The sequence below is a fragment of the Haliotis rufescens genome, unplaced genomic scaffold, assembly GCF_023055435.1.
Source record: "Haliotis rufescens isolate VD_foot unplaced genomic scaffold, xgHalRufe1.0.p SCAF_4, whole genome shotgun sequence".
NCBI classification, from domain to species: Eukaryota; Metazoa; Mollusca; class Gastropoda; order Lepetellida; family Haliotidae; genus Haliotis; species Haliotis rufescens.
Window position 1 is genome coordinate 60847000 of NW_025964112.1, and position 23514 is coordinate 60870513.

Consider the following 23514-nt stretch of genomic DNA (forward strand, 5'->3'; position numbering starts at 1 on the left):
AAAAAGGACAAATCCTTAATGACTACTGTATCGATGCATGAAATAGACTATATTCCCCGGGCGCTGTCGAACAAGGGAGATAATCCGCGGGAAAAGTCAATAAACAAAATGGCCGAAGAGAGGGTCTCGTTTATAGAGGAAGATCTTCCTGTGGCTGCTTTTCCAAAGATTGCGGACATCAGGCGACAGGGAAAATTATGCGACGTAACACTGAAGGTAGACAGTCTGGTGTTCACATATTGCTGGAAATCACAACGAAACTACATTAATACCCATATGTTTTGTTCTTGACGGCATCGAGATTGACTGACCCAGTTGTCACCCTGTCACTTGTTTGTTTATATGTGTTCTGTTTATTCTGTGAATAAATACAAAACATATAAATTAAAAATATTTGTATTATGGTAACTGCGGCCAAATTGCTGGAACATGAAGAATATATTACCATGGTAACTGGAGTATTCCCATCTGATTTAGGCCTAGTGACATGATAAACATGACCTAAACAGAACCATTTTATGGAAATTTGTGTTGAAGATTATTGTGCCGTTTTCCCCCTTCAAACAAGACTGAGCAGAAATGCAGTTTACCTGGCTCATCTTTCATAGCACTAATTGGCTCAGGCTGCGGTCTGTTGCTCCTGCTTCACAGATCTCACATGCTTGTTAGATCCTTAGGGTTAACCCGTGAAGATTCCGGGGTAGAATAGGTCTTCAGCAACCCATGCTTGCCGTAAAAAGGTGACTATGCTTGTCGTAAAAGGCGACTAACGAGATCGGGTGGTCAGGCTCGCTGACTTGGTTGATGCATGTCATCGTATCCCAATTGCGTGGATCGATGCTCATGATATTAATCACTGGATTGTCTGGTCCAGACTTGATTATTTACAGACCGCCGTCAAATAGCTGGAATATTGCTGAGTGAGGCGTTAAACAACAAACCAAACCAATCCTTAGGGTTAGTTGTGTTAGGCTTAGGGTAGGTTACCCCCAACACTATCCTTACCCCTAGGGTCCCCTTTCCGATCATACACCCCTTTATGATCATTAGAGTTAGGTATCCCTTAATGATCAAACATCACTTCATGATCCTTAGGGGTTGACAGGCTCGCTGACTTGGTTGATGCATGTCATCGATCCCAATTGCGTGGATCAATGCTCATGATATCAATCACTGGATTGTCTGGCCCAGACTCGATTATTTACAGACCGCCGTCATATAGCTGGAATATTGCTGAGTGCGGCGTAAAACAACAACCAACCTCAACCTCCTTAGGGGTTGAGCACCACTTGTCTATCAGACACCACTTTACGGTCCATAGGGTTAGTCGTGACGTAGGGTTAGTCGTGACGTAGGGTTAGTTGTGACGTAGGGTTAGCCGTGACGTAGGGTTAGCCGTGACGTAGGGTTAGTCGTGACGTAGGGTTACTCGTGACGTAGGGTTAGTCGTGACGTAGGGTTAGTCGTGACGTAGGGTTAGTCGTGACATAGGGTTAGTCGTGACGTAGGGTATCGGTTGGCTGTCTCTATTCAACAACTTATTCTTATGTTATTTGAGGAAAATCTGTACAATTTTTATCAAGTTTTGCAGAGAAAATGGCAATTGCACATGGGCATTAGGGTAAACAAATTGGGTGCAGATCACTTAGTAAACAAGCACTTGTTATTTCTGATAGTGTGTGTGGTCCTGTAGTCATGGTAGTTATGTGTTGACTAATTAGATTAACTTATTAGTCTCGCTTAGCTTCAAGCTGGCAACATTAGTTGAAATTCAAAAATTGGGCCCAGTCAAGTGCATTACTCCATAAGTCTCTGAGTCCAGTCAACATGGTCAACTTTCTAAAATAGCAATATACCCTGTAAGTTGTTATGAGCTTCATTATGTCAATGATTGTCTTGGTCGTGATGGTGCATTGTGCCCCTGACCCGGTATAATTTGGTAACATCTCCACATGTGCCCCCTCACCCTGTATAAAAAACATCTTCACACGTGCCCCCTGACTCTGTATAAGTAGCATCTTCACATGTACCCCCTGACTCTGTATAAGTAACATCTTCACATGTACCCCCTGACTCTGTATAAGTAACATCTTCACTTGTGCCCCCTGACTCTGTATAAGTAACATCTTCACATGTACCCCCTGACTCTGTATAAGTAACATCTTCACATGTACCCCCTGACTCTGTATAAGTAACATCTTCACTTGTGCCCCCTGACACTGTATAAGTAACATCTTCATGTGTGCCCCCTGACTCTGTATAAGTAACATCTTCACGTGTTCCCCCTGACTCTGTATAAGTAACATCTTCACGTTTGCCCAGGTGGGAGATCAAAAGTTCTCCGCTCACCGCATCATCCTGGCGGCAACCATTCCCTACTTCCACGCAATGTTCACGCACGACATGGTGGAATCCAAGCAGGATGAGATCGGCATGCAAGGCATTGATGCCAGGTGGGTACCTCTAGCTTTTTGGATCCCTTTATTTAATAACTATGGCAACAACCTGTACATGCTCAAGGACACCAGGACATGCAATCTCAGAAGCAGTAAACTCAGATCGTTCAGTACCACTCTCCATCAAGATCTGACACGCTTCCATAGATCTTGTCAGGCGAACCCTGAGCAAAATTTGACTGCAAGTGAAACTCTGTAAAAATATCCGTGATATGGTATAGACATTATTGTTCTCCATTTGGTACTGACTGTTTACATTCATTTTACAAGATATTGAGATTAGATGTGATGCTTTGAAACCTCAACATTGACTGGCAGATAAGGCACTAGAAAGATTGAGGGGTTGAGAAGTGTTAGGTGCATGATGTGATATAATCTGTTTCAAATGAAGCATGAAAATCAAGTTATAGGTAAGAACGATAGTAGTCTAGATTCAAACTCGGCAACAGCCGACCTGGTTACCATGGTTACATGTGCTGTCTTGTTGCTGGCAGTGCCCTGGAGTCCCTGGTGAACTACGCCTACAATGGCCGTGTGGAGATCAACCTGAACAACGTGCAGTCTCTGCTCATTGCCGCCAGCTTCCTGCACCTGCAGAGTGTGAAGGAGGCATGCTGTGACTTCCTCAAGGACAGGTGAGGAGAAGTGAATGGACGTGCTGAGACATTTACTGTAATGGTGAACGAACGGTTGCTTAGAGTTTAGAGTTTGGGGCGAGAGTTACGTACGTTGTAGAAAGACCATTGAGAACGGCGAATAAGAAAGGTGAGTGTAATTGCGAGAGGTGTCTTTGAATAGTTTCCTTGTGTAATGTTGCACCCTGGGTGCTCCATGATGTTTTATGAACATGTGACTTGGAAAGTTTAATTTGACCATGTGGAACCCCGGAAATGCGATAAGATCGGTTAGAAAGAACATTGTTTTGAACTTTTGATCCCTTGGTTTTCGTTTGTTGTTTGAAAACCCTTGGGAATAACTACCCTTACCGCCATGATAACTTCGCGGGAATGTCCAGTGTCTCTATAGGGGGCAAGGGTGACCCAGTCGTCCAAGGCGCCATTATTTGTTGTGCAGAGTTGCATCACTTGGGCATGTCAGTAACGGTTGATTGGGAGTTCAGATCCCGCTTCGCCCCAAATAATGTTTCTAGTTTTGTCAGCACCATGCTCGGGGGTTTCACCAAAGTGGTCAACATCTGATACCTGTGTCACTTCAGGCTTTTAAGGTGACACGCTGTGACATGACTAGAATACTGTTCTCACTGGCGGTAAACCTAACTCACTCACTCACTCACTCACTCACTCATAACCATGATGACAAGTGGAAATAGTCACTCAGTCACCAAATAGAAACACATTGGTAACCATGGTAACAGGACGTTTTTAATATGTCTCAGATTACAATCGTGTTCACCAGAAGCTCTGACACTGTGATATGTTTGGTGTGTTGTAGACTGCACCCACAAAACTGCCTTGCAGTGCGAGCCTTTGCGGACCAGTACATGTGCTCCGGGCTGGTGGAGGCCGCCAACAAATACATCCAGAACAACTTCCGCCAGGTGTCCAGCACCGAGGAGTTCCTCAACCTGAGTCACACCGACATGGTTGACATCATCTCCAGGGACGAACTCAACGTCACCAACGAGGAGCAGGTAGAACTCGTCACCATCAACAAATACACGATGGGGACATGAATGGCCCAGTTGTCTTAAGTGCTACACATATGTACAGAGTTATGTCCCTTAGCAATACCAGGAACTGCAGGTTGTAGGTTTGAATCCGATTATGATCATTAGTCTGTTGGATGTTTCCCCCCAGTTGCTATGATTGACCTATATTACTGCTGTATTACTTGTAAGCCTGTAAGAAATTATGGCGAACGGTCAAATTTATCAAAGTAGACACAATTTATGGATAACAACTCGTTCTTGTTTTACTGTAATGGCAATGTTTTCGTATGGATCCTTATACTGTTGTCAAGAAAGGACAACGGTGTGAGGATCTATTCCGAAACGTCACCATTACGGTAAAATAAAGAAGTTGTTATACATAAATTGTGTCCACTTTCTCATCCATCAACTTCTAAGAAATGCCTGTCAAATAAGTCAAGTCTGTCAATCAGTGGTTGATAGCAGCACGAATCACCACACCACTTGGGTGCTGTGGCAATCAGAAATGTCTCAGTTTTCCATCATCAACGAATATATTACAGATGTACCAGTGAAACTAGGCTTGACTGACTTATGTGAGCTTGTTGCCAGGTATTTGAGTCGGCCCTGAAGTGGGTGAAGCACTTGATGGAGAACAGGAAGGAGGCGTTGCCGGAGTTGATGGTGAAGGTGCGGTTGCCGCTGCTCACCCCGCAGTATCTGTCGGACAAGGTGGCCACGGAGGAGCTGATCAAGAGCTCGCTGCAGTGCAGGTGATTACCATACTGGAACATGAGGGACACATGTCTCTCTCTCTGTTTTTGTTGTAGTGTTTTTGATGATGGAAATCGTCATTCTATCAGTCCATTTTTGACACTTGATCACCATGATCATGATGCAGTCTGCAACTTTTCCCTCTAGTTTGAAGCCAGAGTCCAGTAAAAGTCTGTATGGTCTAGTAAGCTAAACTATATTATAATGAAAATAATGTTAAGAGCCATGTTTGGGCAAGTAGACTTGGACACATTTGGCACAGACTGATGATGATGTATGTATATTGTTATGGAAATCAGTTTTGAGATTCAGTGAAGGCAGAAGTAGTCTTGGTTATCTCATGAATCTTAGGCTAAAAAAATTAATAGTCTTGGTTCTCATGCACTGCCCGCATCATCATAAGATCTGCCGCACGTTTTGTTTTTATTTCCATTTTCAAAAAAAATATAAAATCCTTAAATATTCTGTACATGCTGTATCTTGAACACAGGACCCCGGCAGTTAAATGCTACAATACTTTAGTACAATATAATTTCACCGAAATTATTGTGAACAAAATTTGGTTACATACTACTATGAACAACAAAAAAACAAAACAAAACATACTACCTGCCCTCGCAATAATTGCCTGTGAACTAATTCTATTATTTACCGGGGTATTTAAGCCTCAGACAGAACTGGAGTCTTTGGTCCTTCATTAGTTAGTTGTGGGTAATTATTTTTATGTCAGACAGATGTTGTATGTCTTCAACCAAAGTGAAATGAGTACTTCATTCTGTGAAACTTTGCAATGATTAGCTATTGCTTGTGTTGTTTCTCAGAGATTTATTGGATGAGGCTCGAGATTACCACCTGATGCCAGAGAGGCGGACGTTGTTACAGACTTTCAAAACACGACCACGGTGTTGTACAGATGTACCCGGCATCATCTATGCTGTGGGAGGCCTCACGTCGTCAGGTAAGTCAGTTCATGTCTTCATCTCACGTTGTCAGGTGTGTCAGTACACATCGTTAGGTATGTTTGGTATGTAAGCTCCACTCATCAGGTATGTGACCGTACATCTGTTCACATCGTTAGGTATGCTAGCTCTACTGATCAGGTATGTGACTGTACATCAGTTCACATCCTGAGGTATGTAAGCTCACTTGATCAGGTACATGACCGTACATCAGTTCATATTGTTAGGTATGTTAGCTAACCTGATCAGGTACGTGACCGTACATTTGTTCACATCGTTAGGTATGTTAGCTCACCTGATAAGGTACGTGACTGTACATCAGTTCACATCCTGAGGTATGTTAACTCACCTGATCAGGTATGTGACCGTACATCAGTTCACATTGTTAGATATGTTAGCTCTACTGATCAGGTATGTGACTGTACATCAGTTCACATCCTGAGCTATGTAAGCTCACCTGATCATGTACATGACAGTACATCAGTTCATATCGTTAGGTATGTTAGCTCATCTGATAAGGTATGTGACCGTACATCAGTTCACATTGTTAGGTATGTTGGCTCACCTGATCAGGTACGAGACCGTACGTCAGTTCACTTTGTTAGGTATGTTAGCTCACCTGATCAGGTATGTGACCGTACATCAGTTCACATCGTCAGGTTTTGTTAGCTCACCTGATCAGGTACGAGACCGTACATCAGTTCACATCATTGGGTATGTTAGCTCACCTGATCAGGTATGTGACCGTACATCAGTTCCCATCGTTAGGTTTTGTTAGCTCACATGATCAGGTACTGTAGTTCACATCATCAGGTTTATCACTTCACATCTTGAGGTACAGTAGTCAACATAGTCAATGATACGTCAGTTCACAACATCAGGTACATCCAACTCATATCGTGAACCCACATTGTTGCAGGTATGTCAATTCACACAAAGTACACATGTTTAATGGTGTTGTAGGTGACTCTCTGAGCACGGTGGAGTGTTTTGACCCAGTGGTGGGGCGATGGAAGGTGGCCGAGGCTATGAGCACCATGAGAAGCCGAGTGGGCGTCGCCGTCCTCAACGGTAAGTCCAACACATCTAGGTTCAAGGCTTTAATCCAACCACATCTTTCAGTGTAAAGGTTTGTGAAACGCAAATAATAAGATGCTGCCCTATCCATAGTTTTAATCTACTCTAATAACATTTACTGGGTATATACATACCTACTATTTGTGTATAATAACTAGCCTCTAGTTGCGATGTAGGATAAGAATATTGGTCTCCAGCACCTATCTGGATTGGATGGTCGGTCTTGCTGACCAGGCTGATTGGTTGTCATCAAAACCCATATACATGGATCAATGTTTATGATGTCAATCACTGGATTGTCTGGTCCTGACACACTTATTTACAGACTCTCATCATATTGCTGGAATATTGAGTGTGTCTTTAGACAACAAACAAACAGCAAACAAACAAACAATTATAACTGATGTTCTGTCTTCATGAGGTGTTGTTTTTTTTAGCTTAGCCTTGCTACTCATGTAAATATCAATTTGATGATGTAAACATCTTATGATATTTTAAAGTTTGGCCAATTGTCATATGCTCCGAGAATGCTTCGTTTCTTAGAAGTTTTCCACCACAAATTGCTATGGATCTTATGATCATGAGGACCGCCTCTGTGATGCATTGGATAGAGCGTCTTCCTGGAGAACGGAAGGTCGGTGGTTCAATCCCCGGACTCCAGTGTCTGAAACTCAGCAGAGTAAATCTGAGAGCCTTAACATGCTTAAGGGCCTGGTGAAATTTAAAACTATCAGCCCGAAAACAAATCTGTCGGCCTCTGGCCTATGGGCTATTTCAAACACTGCTGGCCTCATCATACCAAAAGGCATTGTCCCAACTGCGTGGATCGATGCTCATGATGTCAATCACTGGATTGTCTGGCCCAGACTTGATTATCTACAGACCGCTGTCATATAGCTGGAATATTGCTGATTGTCGCTTTAGGCGAAACCCACAGTACCAGTAAATTGCGGCATGGTATCTCAGTGGGCTAGCATTATACAACCGGCATTAGTCTGGACAAGTGAAAACAGCTAGACACACACGCATATATGCTCGTCGCTTTATATGTACAATAATCTTGAATATGATGTTAAACCCCATTTTGCCTCACCTAAGATCATGATAGTATGATCTGTAGTATTCATTCAATCTCATACAAAGGTATGTCGTACCAATTGTCACTGTGTACACAGCATGTGTGTGAATGACATCATCAAGTATTGAGGAAAGTTTCTGTTGTGCATTGAATCTTTGAGTAATAACAAAAATCTCATATGCTACTAAAAAATAGTTAAGGACCACCTGATTACTTCCTATTCCCATCCTGACCATAGTTAATCTGTCATGCCAGGGTTGACTATAGTAATAGAAAAGAATCGGGTGGTCCACAACTACTTTTTGTGGTATATCTGCTCCTGTTGTGGCTGCCATGTATCTTTGTGTCGTCACCTGTGAAGACTATCACGTCTGTAGTCCACCTTTACCTGGTCAACTGTATGTTTGCCCAGGCTACCTGTACGCCATCGGCGGCTACAACGGCATGGACAGGCTGAACACAGTGGAGGTGTTCGAGCAGGAGAGCAAACGGTGGAAGAAAGTCTCTGCCATGAACTGCAAGAGGAGGTAGGGGAGACAACTCTGTATGACTAGCTCTTGGGTTCTTCAAAGTTTTACCATTGGATGTTAATTTTCACCTTAGTTTACAACAGAGCACTCTACCGTATTCGACGTAATAAGCGCCCAGGGGGCTCTCAAAATTAGAAATAGGGGGCTCTTAGAATATAATTTTGGTGAAAGGGTTGAAAGATCGTAAATTTTATGGTTTCTGCTGACAGCCTGAAATGATACAAAGGAAAAGTCTGTGCGTATTATACACGACAGATATATTTTTCCAGAATTTAATTGCCCGTAATTAAGGATGCATATAACACACGAGTGCGTATTATACACGAATAAATGTACACGAATTGTGTACATTGATCAGTCGGAAGGGTGTCGGATTGGGATTGTTCCGAGCCAATATATTGGAAAATATCGCCGTGGGCACTTATTAGAGCGGGGCGCTTATTACGTTGAATACGGTATATTAAAGACAGTATGGACTAAACTAATACAACATTTAGGTGGAGGGGGGGAGGTGGGGGATAATTGCAAAGTAAGAAATATAGACTGTTTTTGCTTGTCTGTAACTATACTAAGCTTCTGTTTGTGTGTTCTGTGCCTAGTGCCCTGGGAGCAGCCGCACTGAACAGCAAGCTGTTTGTCTGTGGAGGGTATGATGGAGTCTCCTCCCTCAAGTCCGTGGAGTGCTTCGATCCCAAGTCAAATATGTAAGTGGTAGGGCTGGGACGGGTAACTCAGGTACTCGGGTCGGGTGGGTCCTGAGTACCCACATGGACTACCCGGACCCGTGGTCAGTCACCTGACATATTGTTTAATGACAAAAACTCACTATAGCTCAGTTACACTACAAGTTGCTAATGTTGATGATGCCAGTGCTACAGTTAAACTATTCTGAATTAGACTTTGAGTAAGTGAGTGAGTGAGTGAGCAGTATTTCAGCAATATCACTGCAGGGGACACCAGAAATTGGCTTCACACATTGTATCCATGCGGGTTGTCATTTCAGTCAATATGTGTCCTCTGTCAGTTAGACTAACATGTGGTCTATGAAGTATTTCATTTCACTAAATAGATCAGAAGGTCTGGCTTGATGACTTTGTTAATAGAATGTCATTGTACGCTGATTGATGACGTGGATTGTTGCTTGCAATATCAGTGACTGCATGTACCCTGTACATGTACATTAACTAAAAATAGATCCTTTCCACAAGCATTAGTTCAACATGGTGTTGAAAGCTACATCATGTTCATAGTTTATCGATGTATAGATATATATCCATGTGCGCTGAAGTAATAAAGTTCTTTGCTGTTGAAACAGGTCATGTAAAACATGTTTGAGTGAATTCAATGATGTTGTAGGTGGTCGATGATGACAAGTATGCAGAAGTACCGAAGTGCCGCCGGTGTTGCCGTACTGCATGGGGACATCTACGCCTGTGGCGGCCATGATGGATTATCAATATTTGATTCTGTAAGTTCTGTTCTCATTCTTTCATGAATTCGGCTGGGTGATCCAACTATTCTGGTTTCTCTGTCCCTATCATAGGAGGCTGAGCATTCTGGGAGAAATGAAGGTCATGGTCATGTGTTACTTGATTCTCATCTCTGACCAAGCTTACCAGCTTCCGTGTATCATGTTATGTTTATACGTTGACACTTTGGGGCATTGTGGACATATGTGAGAACAAGTTTGAAACGCTTTTAGAACCCGACATGTGTTGCCACCACATGGGGATTCTGGGTTCGAGGGGGCACGGTGGCCCAGTCGTCTAAGGCGCCGCAATTTGCTGTGCAGAGTTGCGTCCCTTGGGCATGCCAGAAACCTATGATTGTGGGTTCGAATCCCGGTTCGGCCCGATAATGTTTCTAGGTTTGTCAGCACCATACCCATGCTCGTGGGTTTCACCGAAGTGGTTAACGTCTGAGACCTGCATCACTTCGGGCTTTCCTCCCACATTAAGCTATGTGATATGACTGGAATACTGTTAAAAGCGGCGTTAACCCCAACTCACTCACTCTTCGAGTGAAGATCCGGGTTGGAACTGGTCTTCAGCAACCCATGCTTGCCTTTAAAGGCGACTACGCTTGTCGTAAGAAGCGATTGGGTGGTCATGCTTGCTGACTTGGTTTATGCATGTCATCGTATCCCAATTGAGTGGATTGATGCTCATTATGTCAATCACTGGATTGTCTCATCCAGACTTGAGTATTTACAGACCCCTGTCATATAGCTGGACTGTTGCTGAGTGTGGCGTTAAAAAACAAACAAATCGGGGTTGGAATAGGATCTAAGCAACTAATGTTGGTTCAGATTACTTCATCATGTTCATGGTATGACTGGTCTAGTTAAGCATGGTATGTGACTTGGTTTATTGTATATAAGCGTACCCCAGCGATGTGGTTCACTGCTCATGATATTGACTTGATTATGTACAGGCTGCCGTCAAACAGCTGGAATACAACTGAGTGTTGTGTTGAAAAAACGAAACAAAATGTGTAGCCATAACCATGATAACTATTCCATATTTTTCAGCCACACATCTTTTGAATTAACTATCTCGATTGCTTGGTTGTAGGTGGAATGTTACAACACAACAACTGGGCAGTGGAGAACAATAGCCAACATGAACTCCAAGCGATGCCGTCTGGGCGTGGCTGCTCTCAATGGTAAACTGTATGCCGTGGGAGGCTACGACGGTGCCGTGTTTCTCAAGACTGTTGAGCGCTATGACCCAGGCAGCAATACATGGGAGTATGTTTTGCCTATGAAGATGAAGAGGAGCCGAGTTGCCGTGGCAGCAACGTATGGAAAGTTATATGCAATAGGAGGCTACGATGGTCAGGCCAACTTGAATTCTGTGGAGATGTATGATCCAGAGTCAAGCACATGGACGTTTGTCGCCTCCATGAGTGCCCATGAGGGAGGAGTTGGGGTCGGCGTGGTCCCCATGGAGGAAGCTGCCGTGTGATGTGGAGTTAGTCATGACTGTGGATGTGAATCTGTGAAACACTTATACGGAACTGGCAATGGTTGGTGCTGTGGAGTCTGGAGCAGGTTCTGATTGATTTTGAGGGATGTTGCCAGAAGGATGCTGAGTGATGTTGCTAGCAGAATGCTGCAGGCCATTTGGTGAATGGTCCTGAATGGAATGTTGCAATGTTGATTCTTGGCTCTGAATGTCATCAAAATGGGTTTGATTGATGCTGAGTAATATTGCAAAGGCTGTTGCTTGCCAGTTATGCTGATGGTCTTGACCAGCTAACTCTACATTAGCTGGTGCTGAGTGGTCTTGATTGGACAGTTGCTAGTCCAGAGTCTTGCTGATACCAAGTTGAGCGGACCACCAGAGACTGAAGCTCACATGTGAACTAGTCACCTTTATACAGCTGTAACCTGTAGTCAAGTTCCCTTGATGAGCCATAAGTTACATATGACATCATGGGACCTTGTTTGATGTTTAGTAAGATACCTCTGCTAATACATGATGATGATGATGATGATGATGATGATGATGGGACCTTGTTTGATGTTTAGTAAGATACCTCTGCTAATACATGATGATGATGATGATGACGACGACGACGGTGACATCTTGTGGACTAGTCAAAACTATGGATATGATTAACAACTGTGTGTAATTTACTCCCAAAATGAATTTAGAACCAAAATAATATATGTTGTTAGTCTATAGCCTGCATTTGCCCTGAGCTTCAGATTGAATTGAATTCTCAAGGGTTACATCACCGATTACAGTTGTAAAAGACGGACCTTGTCTCACATATATAGGGCATGGGGCCCATGTTATTCCTTCGGTCATTTATTTGTAATGGGTCAATGACATGGGCCCTCTGACAATCTGAAGCACTCACTACCTATCTCCTTGTAGGTCTAGATCATAGTAGATTGTATTTTCTGTGTAACATTACACCAAGACGAGATAGTCAGCTGCTTTTTTATGACAACCTACTTTCTTACATAATCATCCAATGACAGCGTGTGCACTGATCAATTCTTTTACTTTTTTGTATGTGGAAATGCCAGGACCATACAAATAGTATGTATGATTGTATGTGATCTTGTCAACACTGTGATTGCTATCTGTGATAGTGTGTTAGCATGTCACTCCTTTCTCTGTTCAGGGTAGGGCATCAGGTACACACAGGGTCTCATAAAATTAGTGCTTCTGTGTCATATACAGAATATAGCATGAAAGTCCTTTCTCTGTATAGATCTTGGGAACAGGTATGATAATATACAGGTTGTTACACACTCAAGGCAAGTGTTATATACAGTATATAGCAAGTCACTTCTTCTCTGTACAGAGCTTGGGAACAGGTATATAGAGGGTGTTACACACTCAGTGCTTCTGTGTTATATACACCATGTCACTCCTTTCTCTGTACAGGGTAGGGGAACAGGTATATACAGAGTGTTACACACTCAGTGCTTCTGTGTTATATACAGCAGGTCACTCCTTTCTCTGTACAGACCCGGGGAACAGGTATATACAGGGTGTTACACACTCAATGCTTCTGTGTTATATACAGCATGTCACTCCTTTCTCTGTACAGGGTAGGGGTACAGGTATATACAGAGTGTTACACACTCAGTGCTTCTGTGTTATATACAGCATGTCACTCCTTCCTCTGTACAGGGTAGGGGAACAGGTATATACAGGGTGTTACACACTCAGTGCTATTGTGTTATATACAGCATGTCACTCCTTTCTCTGTACAGGGTAGAGGAACAGGTATTGACCTTTTTCACACTTTCGCCATCTTGGATCGAAAACGAGGCTTGGAGAGCATAGCTCTATGCAGTGAGAGTCGCATCAGCTCATTGGGAATAGACAGCATGTTGTGCATTTCACTGATGGACATTTCAAACTAACAAAAAATGGTATCCTCTGTATATAATACAGAAGATATTTCACATTAAATCATGAGGTCCAACTAAAATATGCCTGTTATACACTGGAATTAGCATTTTGCTGTCAGGATCCCGGAAGTGAATCGAAAGGTGCATTTCGAGATACGTATTTCAGAAATGGATTGTTTTATCATAACCTCGTCGGCATATAGGTACAATGTAACAGTACATTCAATGACAGAAGTTTTCTATTGTAAATAAACCACATAACATGAAACACGTCAGTGTACTTTTGCAAAATTGCTCAGTCAATGCGTGGCTTGGCGAACTCTAGATCAAGATTGAGATCATGTTTATTTCATGTTTCATAGTGGTGTTTGCTGCACAACGCACTATCGTTTTGCCATGAGTCCAGTTGACAAAAGACACTTTTTCTGCTATGATTTTCATTTTAACATATTACAATGTTAATTATGAAAATAATTCGTGTGTCAAAATAAATATTCAGAAGGGGCGATAACCCTATTCAGCGTGTACAATGACAGATGATACTTTACTTGTTCTTCAAACATCACTTACTTAACTGATTATTGCCGATTGAGATTGCACCGTGCACTACAAAAGTAATAATGTGTGAACTGTTTAAAATAAGTTAAAAGGAAACTAAAAATTGATAAATATAAATAATGCATGAAATTGAAGAAATATAAGAATTGATACAACTACCAACTTCTTGAACACCCTCACCTAATCCTGTATGATGAAAGGTAATTGTACATCAAAAGGAAGCTACTAATACATTTATCCTGAATAGTTTGAAAATGTCTTGATCAGATATGAGTACAGATAAAATAACAAGATAAAAAGAATCAACTTCAATTGGTAATCAAGCCAAGATAAAATATATGTATTGGTACAAATTATGTTGATGGAACAATCTGGATTTCTCATATTTGACAAAGAAAAACAAACCAAATTTTCATATCTTTATTTCTCACAATATAAGTTTTCAAAACTTAACATGGACTGGGTGTCTTTGTCAGTCAAAAGCACCTAATTAAATTCCAGGAGAAAATAATGTTCTTGCTTGTAAACAAATGGTACAATGTGCTTTTTCAGTGTCCGATAAATATTGGCCATGTTGATTTGTGAGTGAATAAGGCTTTTCAGTTCCTCGTCCTTTGACAGGACGCACATTGTAACCATTGTGTTACTGTCAGCAGAAAGCTCCTCCAGACATCCGTCACCGGATACTAGTACTTCATTGTGTTTACTCGCTGGCCTGAAATGAATAATTCTATTATATTGTAATAATATTCCTACTTCAATAACCTTTTTTATAAACCTTTTATATTAACTTTGTCAGATCACAAGATGAAATATTATTAAACATATTTTATTGTCCAAAAAGACAAAGGGCAGCACTTATTACCGCCTTCTCCCTATATACAGTTATACATAATATTGCATAATGAAAATGAACAATTTACAGTTGAAGCTTCACATTGTGGAAACATAGTGCGCAATATATATACAGTGCTCATATGAAGGATATGTACCATGTGCTGGAAAGTGAAGACAGTGTGCATCTCATACATATCCTAATATTATACATTTTAGTGTTGAATATAGATTTAACAATATTAATGATTAACAGTTTGGAAACAATAATATGCTAGCTACTGAATCTGTTAGTCGTTTCTATAAATTTGTGTACAGACAAGAATATTTTTGTATTCAGGAAAACATCTAAGTTTGAATCACCAAAAAGAATACTATGTAGAGTATTTTGTCCTCCAAGATTATCGATAGCTGTCAGTAATGTCTCCCTAAAATCATCATATAAGGTACATTCGAAGAAGACATGGAATGAATTTTCACAAGGAGCATGCTATACAAGGAGCATGAGATAAATTCATGCTATCATCTTTATTTGACAAGGAAAACAAATTTCTTCTATGTATTTATATTTTTTTATTTTTCTCGTTTTGATTGAATTATAAAAAAATATCAAAATGATCACACCACTTGACGTGATTGAAATAAACTAAAGTTCTAAAGATTGTTAACAATAGTAAAATATTACATCATAACAATATAATTATTGCAAAATGACACAGTAAGCACAACTATATTCTTATGTATAAATTGATATGATTAATAATCAATAATACATGGCAATTGCTTGCACCCAAAAATATCTTTTTGTTTTAAAAGTTTCAAAACATGTTTGTGGACATAAAACCAGTAGGTTTCACAATTAAACAAAGGGAATAAATGAGTTATGATTGCAATACGCATGGGAATTAAAAATAATTATTTTTATACTTTAAGTTTTTAGTAATGTCAATATCAGTTTATGCATTTGAAATATTTGAATACAAACTGTTAAAGAGTTATCTGTTTCTGTAAATTATATAAAGATCACATGTAGATTGAACATTTACTGGACATTATTAGTTGGGTTTTTGTCCATTTCATGACATGATTAAATTGGTACAGTAAAGTAAATATCATTTTGGTAGAAATATTAATTTTTACCAAAATTGCAGATCAAACTGTACTTTACTTTAAATATTAACACACCCTTTATGTAATAAGTCAGTTGAAATATTACACCTCATGCTATCTAATCTGTCAACATTGACAATCAAAATAACAACTGTTCACAATCCCAACAGCACAAGTAGATCTAGAGGTCTAATATTTTATTGGAATGCATTTGAGTCCATTAAAATTTACATCAAATACACAACTGATGCAAACTTCTGATTTGTTACGATTGTAAATTCTCAGTAGGTTACAATTTGATACATTATATCAACATATCAATTTAGTTAGTTTCTGACATATATCTAGATATGGTCAAAAGGTCAATATTTCGACTTCAAATACAACCCGCAAAGTTATTTAAACTCACAATAAATAGTTTGGCTTAATGGTGTGTAAACAATGAATTATTTTTTAAAAGATTTCAGTAGAATTTGTTTTAAGTCTGTTCAGCTACCATAAACTGCACTGGGAGTTACCAGGTGGTCATGGATATTTTAAATTTAAATCACAACAGAACGGCCAGACTCAAATTTATATCGGTAAGGAGACCAGATAACAGTAAAATAGTTTGTCAATAAGAATAATGTTCAATACTTACGATAAATGTACCGGGATGGTTAAATTGTCACAGTTTGTCCCGATTGCATGCCTTGTTGACATCTCCATGTGTTTCATGTGCTATCCAGCCTTCACCTTCTGCTCTCCAAGCCTCGCTTTCAAACCGGAAGTAGCGAAGTGTGAAAAAGGTCAATATACAGGGTGTTACACACTCAGTGCTTCTGTGTTATATACAGCATGTCACTCCTTTCTCTGTACAGGGTAGGGGAACAGGTATATACAGGGTGTTACACACTCAGTGCTTCTGTGTTATATACAGCATATAGCATGTCACTCCTTTCTCTGTACAGGGTAGGGGAACAGGTATATACAGGGTGTTACACACTCAGTGCTTCTGTGTTATATACAGCAAGTCACTCCTCTGTACAGGGTAGGGGAACAGATATATACAGAGTGTTACACACTCAGTGCTTCTGTGTTATATACAGCATGTCACTCCTTTCTCTGTTCAGGGTAGGGGAACAGATATATACAGGGTGTTACACACTCAGTGCTTCTGTGTTATATACAGCACGTCACTCCTTTCTCTGTACAGGGTAGGGGAACAGGTATATACAGGGTGTTACACACTCAATGCTTCTGTGTTATATACAGCATGTCACTCCTTTCTCTGTACAGACCCGGGGAACAGGTATATACAGAGTGTTACACACTCAGTGCTTCTGTGTTATATACAGCATGTCACTCCTTTCTCTGTACAGGGTAGGGGAACAGGTATATACAGAGTGTTACACACTCAGTGCGTCTGTGTTATATACAGCATGTCACTCCTTTCTCTGTACAGAGCCGTGGAACAGGTATATACAGAGTGTTATACACTCAATGCTTCTGTGTTATATACAGCAGGTCACTCCTTTCTCTGTACAGACCCGGGGAACAGGTATATACAGAGTGTTACACACTCAATGCTTCTGTGTTATATACAGCATGTCACTCCTTTCTCTGTACAGGGTAGGGGAACAGGTATATACAGAGTGTTACACACTCAGTGCTTCTGTGTTATATACAGCATGTCACTCCTTTCTCTGTACAGGGTAGGGGAAAGGTATATACAGGGTGTTACGCACTCAGTGCTTCTGTGTTATATACAGCATGTCACTCCTTTCTCTGTACAGGGTAGGGGAAAGGTATATACAGGGTGTTACGCACTCAGTGCTTCTGTGTTATATACAGCATGTCACTCCTTTCTCTGTACAGAGCCGGGGAACAGGTATATACAGAGTGTTATACACTCAGTGCTTCTGTGTTATATACAGCATGTCACTCCTTTCTCTGTACAGGGTAGGGGAACAGGTATATACAGGGTGTTACACACTCAGTGTCACTCCTTCCTCTGTACAGGGTAGGGGAACAGGTATATACAGGGTGTTACACACTCAGTGCTTTTTGTGTTATATACAGCATGTCACTCCTTTCTCTGTACAGGGTAGGGGAACAGGTATATACAGGGTGTTACACACTCAGTGCTTTTGTCTTATATACAGCATGTCACCCCTTTCTCTGTACAGGGTAGGGGAACAGGTATATACAGGGTGTTACACACTCAGTGCTTCTGTGTTATATACAGCATGTCACTCCTTTCTCTGTACAGAGCCATGGATCAGGTATATACAGGGTGTTACACACTCAGTGTGTCTGTGTTATATACAGCAAGTCACTCCTCTGTACAGGGTAGGGGAACAGGTATATACAGGGTGTTACACACTCAGTGCTTCTGTGTTATATACAGCATGTCACTCCTTTCTCTGTACAGGGTAGGGGAACAGGTATATACAGGGTGTTACACACTCAGTGCTTGTGTGTTATATACAGCATGTCACTCCTCTGTACAGGGTAGGGGAACAGGTATATACAGGGTGTTACACACTCAGTGCTTCTGTGTTATATACAGCATGTCACTCCTTTCTCTGTACAGGGTAGGGGAAAGGTATATACAGGGTGTTACACACTCAGTGCTTGTGTTATATACAGCATATAGCATGTCACACCTGTCTCTGTACAGGGTAGGGGAAAGGTATATACATGTATATGAGTGTTACACACTCAGTGCTTGTGTTATGGACAATCCCCCCCAACACACTGATTGTATCTTGGACATTATAGTACTTGTTTTAACAGCTATCCAACCAGCACTATTCATTATATATAGAGCACAGTGAGCCTTCATCATGCTTATGCCTCTATACATTATGTTTAGTGGATCTTTGTACCAACGGAACAAACGCTGGTGTTTGAGAAACATGGCCATCTCCCGAGAAATGGCTGTCTCGTAACAAATTTAACTGTTTGATCACTGGAGTTCTTTCTCAACTAAACCTCTTTTTGTAAGCCTTTATCTTCTAAGCGTGTACAGATAGAAGTAGAGATCGTGACAAATCACTTAAGCCATGTTACAAAAAACATCATGACATATTGGTACATTCTCCTTACCAGAGGGGGCACGGGTGGCCCAGTCGTCTAAGGCGCCGCGATTCGCTGTGCAGAGTTGCATCCCTTGGGCACGCCAGAAACCTATGATTGTGGGTTCCAATCCCGATTCGCCCCGATTATGTTTCTAGGTTTGTCAGCACCATACCCGTGCTCGTGGGTTTCACCGAAGTGGTTAACGTCTGAGACCTGCATCACTTCGGGCTTTCCTCCCACATTAAGCTGACACGCCGCGATATAACTGGAATACTGTTAAAAGTAGCGTTAAACCCCACTCACTCACTCACTCACTCTAAGCATGTACAGATAGAAGAAGAGATCGTGTCAAATCCTTTAAGCCATGTTACAAAAACCATCATGACATATTGCTACATTGTCCTAGTCAGACCTTGGTGGTAGCTATTGGATGCAATGGTTAGTACTAGAACTTTAGTGCTTGTCCCCATCAGTGTATTTAGTCAACATGGATATGTAGTGGTCTCACTCTTTTTCATGCAGTACCGGGGTGGCCCAGGGATCAAAGTTTTTTTCTCAATCAGCTGATCAGAGTTCTCATCCCCATTTATCCTGGATTATGAACTTGGTTTGTTGACGGCACAATATATATGTTGGTGTAGTTAGCGTCTTTGACCTGCATCACTTTGGGCTTTCATCCCACATTAAGCAGATATGCTGTGATATAGATTGAATACTGTTTGTCCTCCCTGCCTGTCTGCCTGCCTCCCACCATCCATCCCTCCCTCCCTCCCTCCTTCCATCCCTCCCTCCCTCCCTCCCTCCTTCGAACCCTCCCTCCCTCCCTCCATCCCTCCCTCACTCCCTCCCTCCTTCCATCCCTCCCTCCCTCCTTCCATCCCTCCATCCCTCCCTCCCTCCTTCCATCACTCCCTCCCTCCTTCCCTCCCTCCTTCCCTCCCTCCCTCCCTCCCTCCTTCCATCCATCCCTCCCTCCCTCCTTCCATCCCTCCCTCCTTCCCTCCCTCCTTCCATCCCTCCCTCCCTCCCTCCTTCCATCCCTCCCTCCTTCCCTCCCTCCTTCCATCCCTCCCTCCCTCCCTCCTTCCATCCTTCCATCCCTCCCTCCCTCCCTCCATCCCTCCCTCCCTCCCTCCTTCCATCCTTCCATCCCTCCCTCCCTCCATCCCTCCCTCCTTCCATCCCTCCCTCCCTCCCTCCCTCCCTCCCTCCTTCCATCCCTCCCTCCCTCCCTCCATCCCTCCCTCCTTCCATCCCTCCCTCCCTCCCTCCCTCCCTCCCTCCCTCCTTCCATCCCTCCCTCCATCCCTCCCTCCCTCCCTCCCTCCCTCCATCCTTCCATCCCTCCCTCCATCCCTCAAACTCACACTCTCATAACCACGGAAGACTTAGATTTGTGGTCATACTGGGATTTTTAAGAAATAGGATCAACTGTTCCAATGTAATGGGATGCATGATTTGGAATATTGCTGGGTGAGGCGTTAAACAACAAAACTTAAAAAAACAAAACCTTACCTTGTTTGAGAGCTGATATGTTTGTGTGGCATATGGTATGGCATATCAACAACATGATTCATAGGCATCAGAGAAAGTGTACATATTGTTAGTGGAAATTGAATATTACAAAGCTTGCTTGTGAATTGTTCCACTTCAACAAGGAACATCAAGATGATGCTGGTCCTTAACTTCGTGAGTGTTGTTAAGTGGTACTATGTAAGGGGACGTCCTGTTTACATCATGTTAGGGAGGGGCGGTCGGGTAGCCTGGTGGTTAAAGCGTTCGCTCGTCATGCCGAAGACCCAGGTTCGATTCCCGACATGGGTACATGTGTGAAGCCCATTTCTGGTGTCCCCCCGCTGTGATATTGCAGGAATATATTGCTAAAAGCGGCGTAAAACCATACTTACTCACTCACTCACTCATGTTAGGGATGTTTCAAGTCAGCTGGTGCATGTTAAGCTCGTCCTGTTGCTAATTCCTCTCCTTCAGCATCATGTCATGTTTTGGAAACAAAGCTTTACCCCAATCTGAAGCTGAGCTGAACAAGCTGTGTGATAATGGGAGGTATGTCAGCCTCTCACATGTAGGGCTTTCAGCATGCTTTAGGATGTATATTTACACATTATAGACATGCTCATTATTAAAATGACTGCCACCTCATTTCATGAGGTCATGTCACTCCTCAGATCCTCGGAATAATATGAATGTCATGATTTTAAGATGTGATTTTTTAGAATCCCAGTCCAATCGTATCCCAATTGAGTAGATTGAGGCTTGTGATGTCAATCACTGGACTGTCTTGTTATTTACAGATCGCCATCATCTAGGTGTGCGTTAAACGACAACAAACAAACAAATATTTAATAAGGCCAGTTGGGACCATAGTTTTGAGACACTGGTACGGAGACTGGTACATTGGTGGAAGAGGACAAGATACAGGGGTTAGTCTTATACTGGGGTTAGTCTTATACTGGGGAGTGGAATAAGTGGGTTTTGTATTTGGATTAATACCGAACATATGATAATATTTAATAATCATGTGTATCTCTGTCAGTAGGTTAGAAGAGAATGTTGAAGCATGTCAAACAAGATCAGTGGATGTGTCTTGAGTACCTAATACACAAATACTGCCGAGGCGGGGCGGTCGGGTAGCCTGGTGGTTAAAGCGTTCGCTCGTCACGCCGAAAACCCGGGTTCGATTCCCGACATGGGTACAATGTGCGGTTCCCCCGCCGTGATATTGCTGGAATATTGCTAAAAGCGGCGTAAAAGCACACACACACACACACACACACACACACACACTCTCTCTCTCTCTCTCTCTCTCTCTCTCTCTCTCTCTCTCTCTCTCTCTCTCTCTCACTCACTCACTCACTCACTCACTCACTCACTCACTCACTCACTCACTCACTCACTCACTCACTCACTCACTCACTCACTGCCGAGGCAGGAACTTGGTCAGTGTGTTGTAGGGCAGCACCTCATGGGTACAAGGCGAATGTTAGTATTTCATTACTATGGTTACGTTTGTACATAATTTGTGATGAGACGTAAGAAAGTAAATAAAAAAATATGATTTCATTCAAGTGGGACTTAGAGTGGTTTGAGATGTGTTTTGATATCAGAATCACTGTGATTTCTGTAAATGAAGGTGGTGGTATATTCATGAATTTGAGCATGTTGTATTATTTGTCTACACCTGAAATCCAGTATTGAGTATTTTACATTACACTGTACCAAAAAAATGAGATTGTCAAACCTTGCTTTTTACAAATGTTTAATGTAATAGACATTATACCTGTGATGAAATTGTTGCACCATTGATAAATATATATGCATGTGTGAGATTAATGGAATTGTTTTATTCATAAGCAAAAAATATAATTATGAATATGTATTATGATTGATGATAATACCCCTTATAACTGTCAGGACTATGAGTCGTGATCGATGATGTACTATCACTCTGTAGCCAGTGGGTTGTTTTTATACATGATAAGCAAAAAATATTACAATGAATATGTAATATAATACTACCCCTTATGACTGTCAGAGCCATGACGACTGTGATAGATGATGAACTATCACTCTGTGGCCAGTGGCCCATGTTGTGGGGTGTGTCTACATGTGCAGGGTGTATGGACGAGTGAGAAACATTTCTATCTCTGTACTTTCTCAACTTAAATGTGCTTGTTTTTTTGTGTGTGATACATGCAACATTGTCATGTGATGTTTTTAGTTGTTTTTGTATATATGTAAATATACTGATGTCAACACAATTCTGTCTCTGTTGTTGATATATGTTACAAGGCTGCAGTGATGACAGGTGCTGACAAGCTCTGCTACAGTGGTGTTATTGTTGCTCTCCTTAACCAGATGTTCATACATGTTGGTGGTTGGTTGGTTGGTTGATTTGTTGTTTAACGCCGCACTCAGCAATATTACAGCTATATGATGGCGGTCTGTAAATAATCGAGTCTGGACCAGACAATCCAGTGATTAATATCATGAGCATCAATCCACGCAATTGGGATCGATGACATGCATCAACCAAGTCAGCGAGCCTGACCACCCGATCCTGTTAGTCGCCTTTTACGACAAGCATAGTCACCTTTTACGGCAAGCATGGGTTGCTGAAGACCTATTCTACCCCGGAATCTTCATGGGTCAATCCTGAATGTGGCACCAGATATTGTTATACAGACAAGGTAAATATGCAAAATATGCTACTCAAAAGAAGTTAAAGAACACCCATGTCTTCATATGACTATAAACTATTAACTATATGAAACATTGGGTGTTCTTAACTTCCTTTGTGTAGTATATATTGTACAAATAGGCATGGGACTAATCCATGCTGACATTTCCGATATTTGGGATTTCATTTAATATGATTAATGCAATCTGGCAATCAGTTTATGGATTGTTGTTCATGCTATCAACCACTGTTTGTACTGTAGTTGTGTATGTACAACATCCACTCACATGTCAGTGTGTGGTCAGGCTAGCCCAGTCATGTGAAGAACTACAAGCTGGAATACAAGCTACATA

The 23514-nt window shown here is 41.7% G+C and overlaps 2 protein-coding genes across 3 annotated transcripts; both read left to right on the top strand.

The window, feature by feature from the left end:
- The first annotated feature begins 70 nt into the window (after positions 1–70).
- LOC124113266 (kelch-like protein 18) lies at positions 71–13400 on the top strand. The gene is made up of 11 exons (XM_046473557.2): positions 71–216; positions 2323–2453; positions 2951–3091; positions 3909–4107; positions 4717–4877; positions 5700–5836; positions 6801–6908; positions 8405–8519; positions 9122–9226; positions 9879–9990; positions 11096–13400. Exons 1-11 carry the CDS (start codon positions 109–111, stop codon positions 11486–11488), a joined length of 1710 nt encoding a protein of 569 aa, XP_046329513.2. The 5' UTR covers positions 71–108; the 3' UTR covers positions 11489–13400.
- Positions 13401–16579: 3179 nt separating this feature from the next.
- Positions 16580–19112, top strand: LOC124113272. Of its 2 annotated transcripts, XM_048382066.1 has the most exons (3): positions 16580–16863; positions 17192–17853; positions 18082–19112. In XM_048382066.1, exons 2-3 carry the CDS (start codon positions 17322–17324, stop codon positions 18717–18719), a joined length of 1170 nt encoding a protein of 389 aa, XP_048238023.1. In that variant the 5' UTR covers positions 16580–16863; positions 17192–17321; the 3' UTR covers positions 18720–19112. The 2 variants fall into 2 exon arrangements, with proteins under 2 accessions (XP_048238023.1, XP_048238022.1); XM_048382065.1 differs by having other exon boundaries at positions 16580–17853.
- Positions 19113–23514: the final 4402 nt, after the last annotated feature.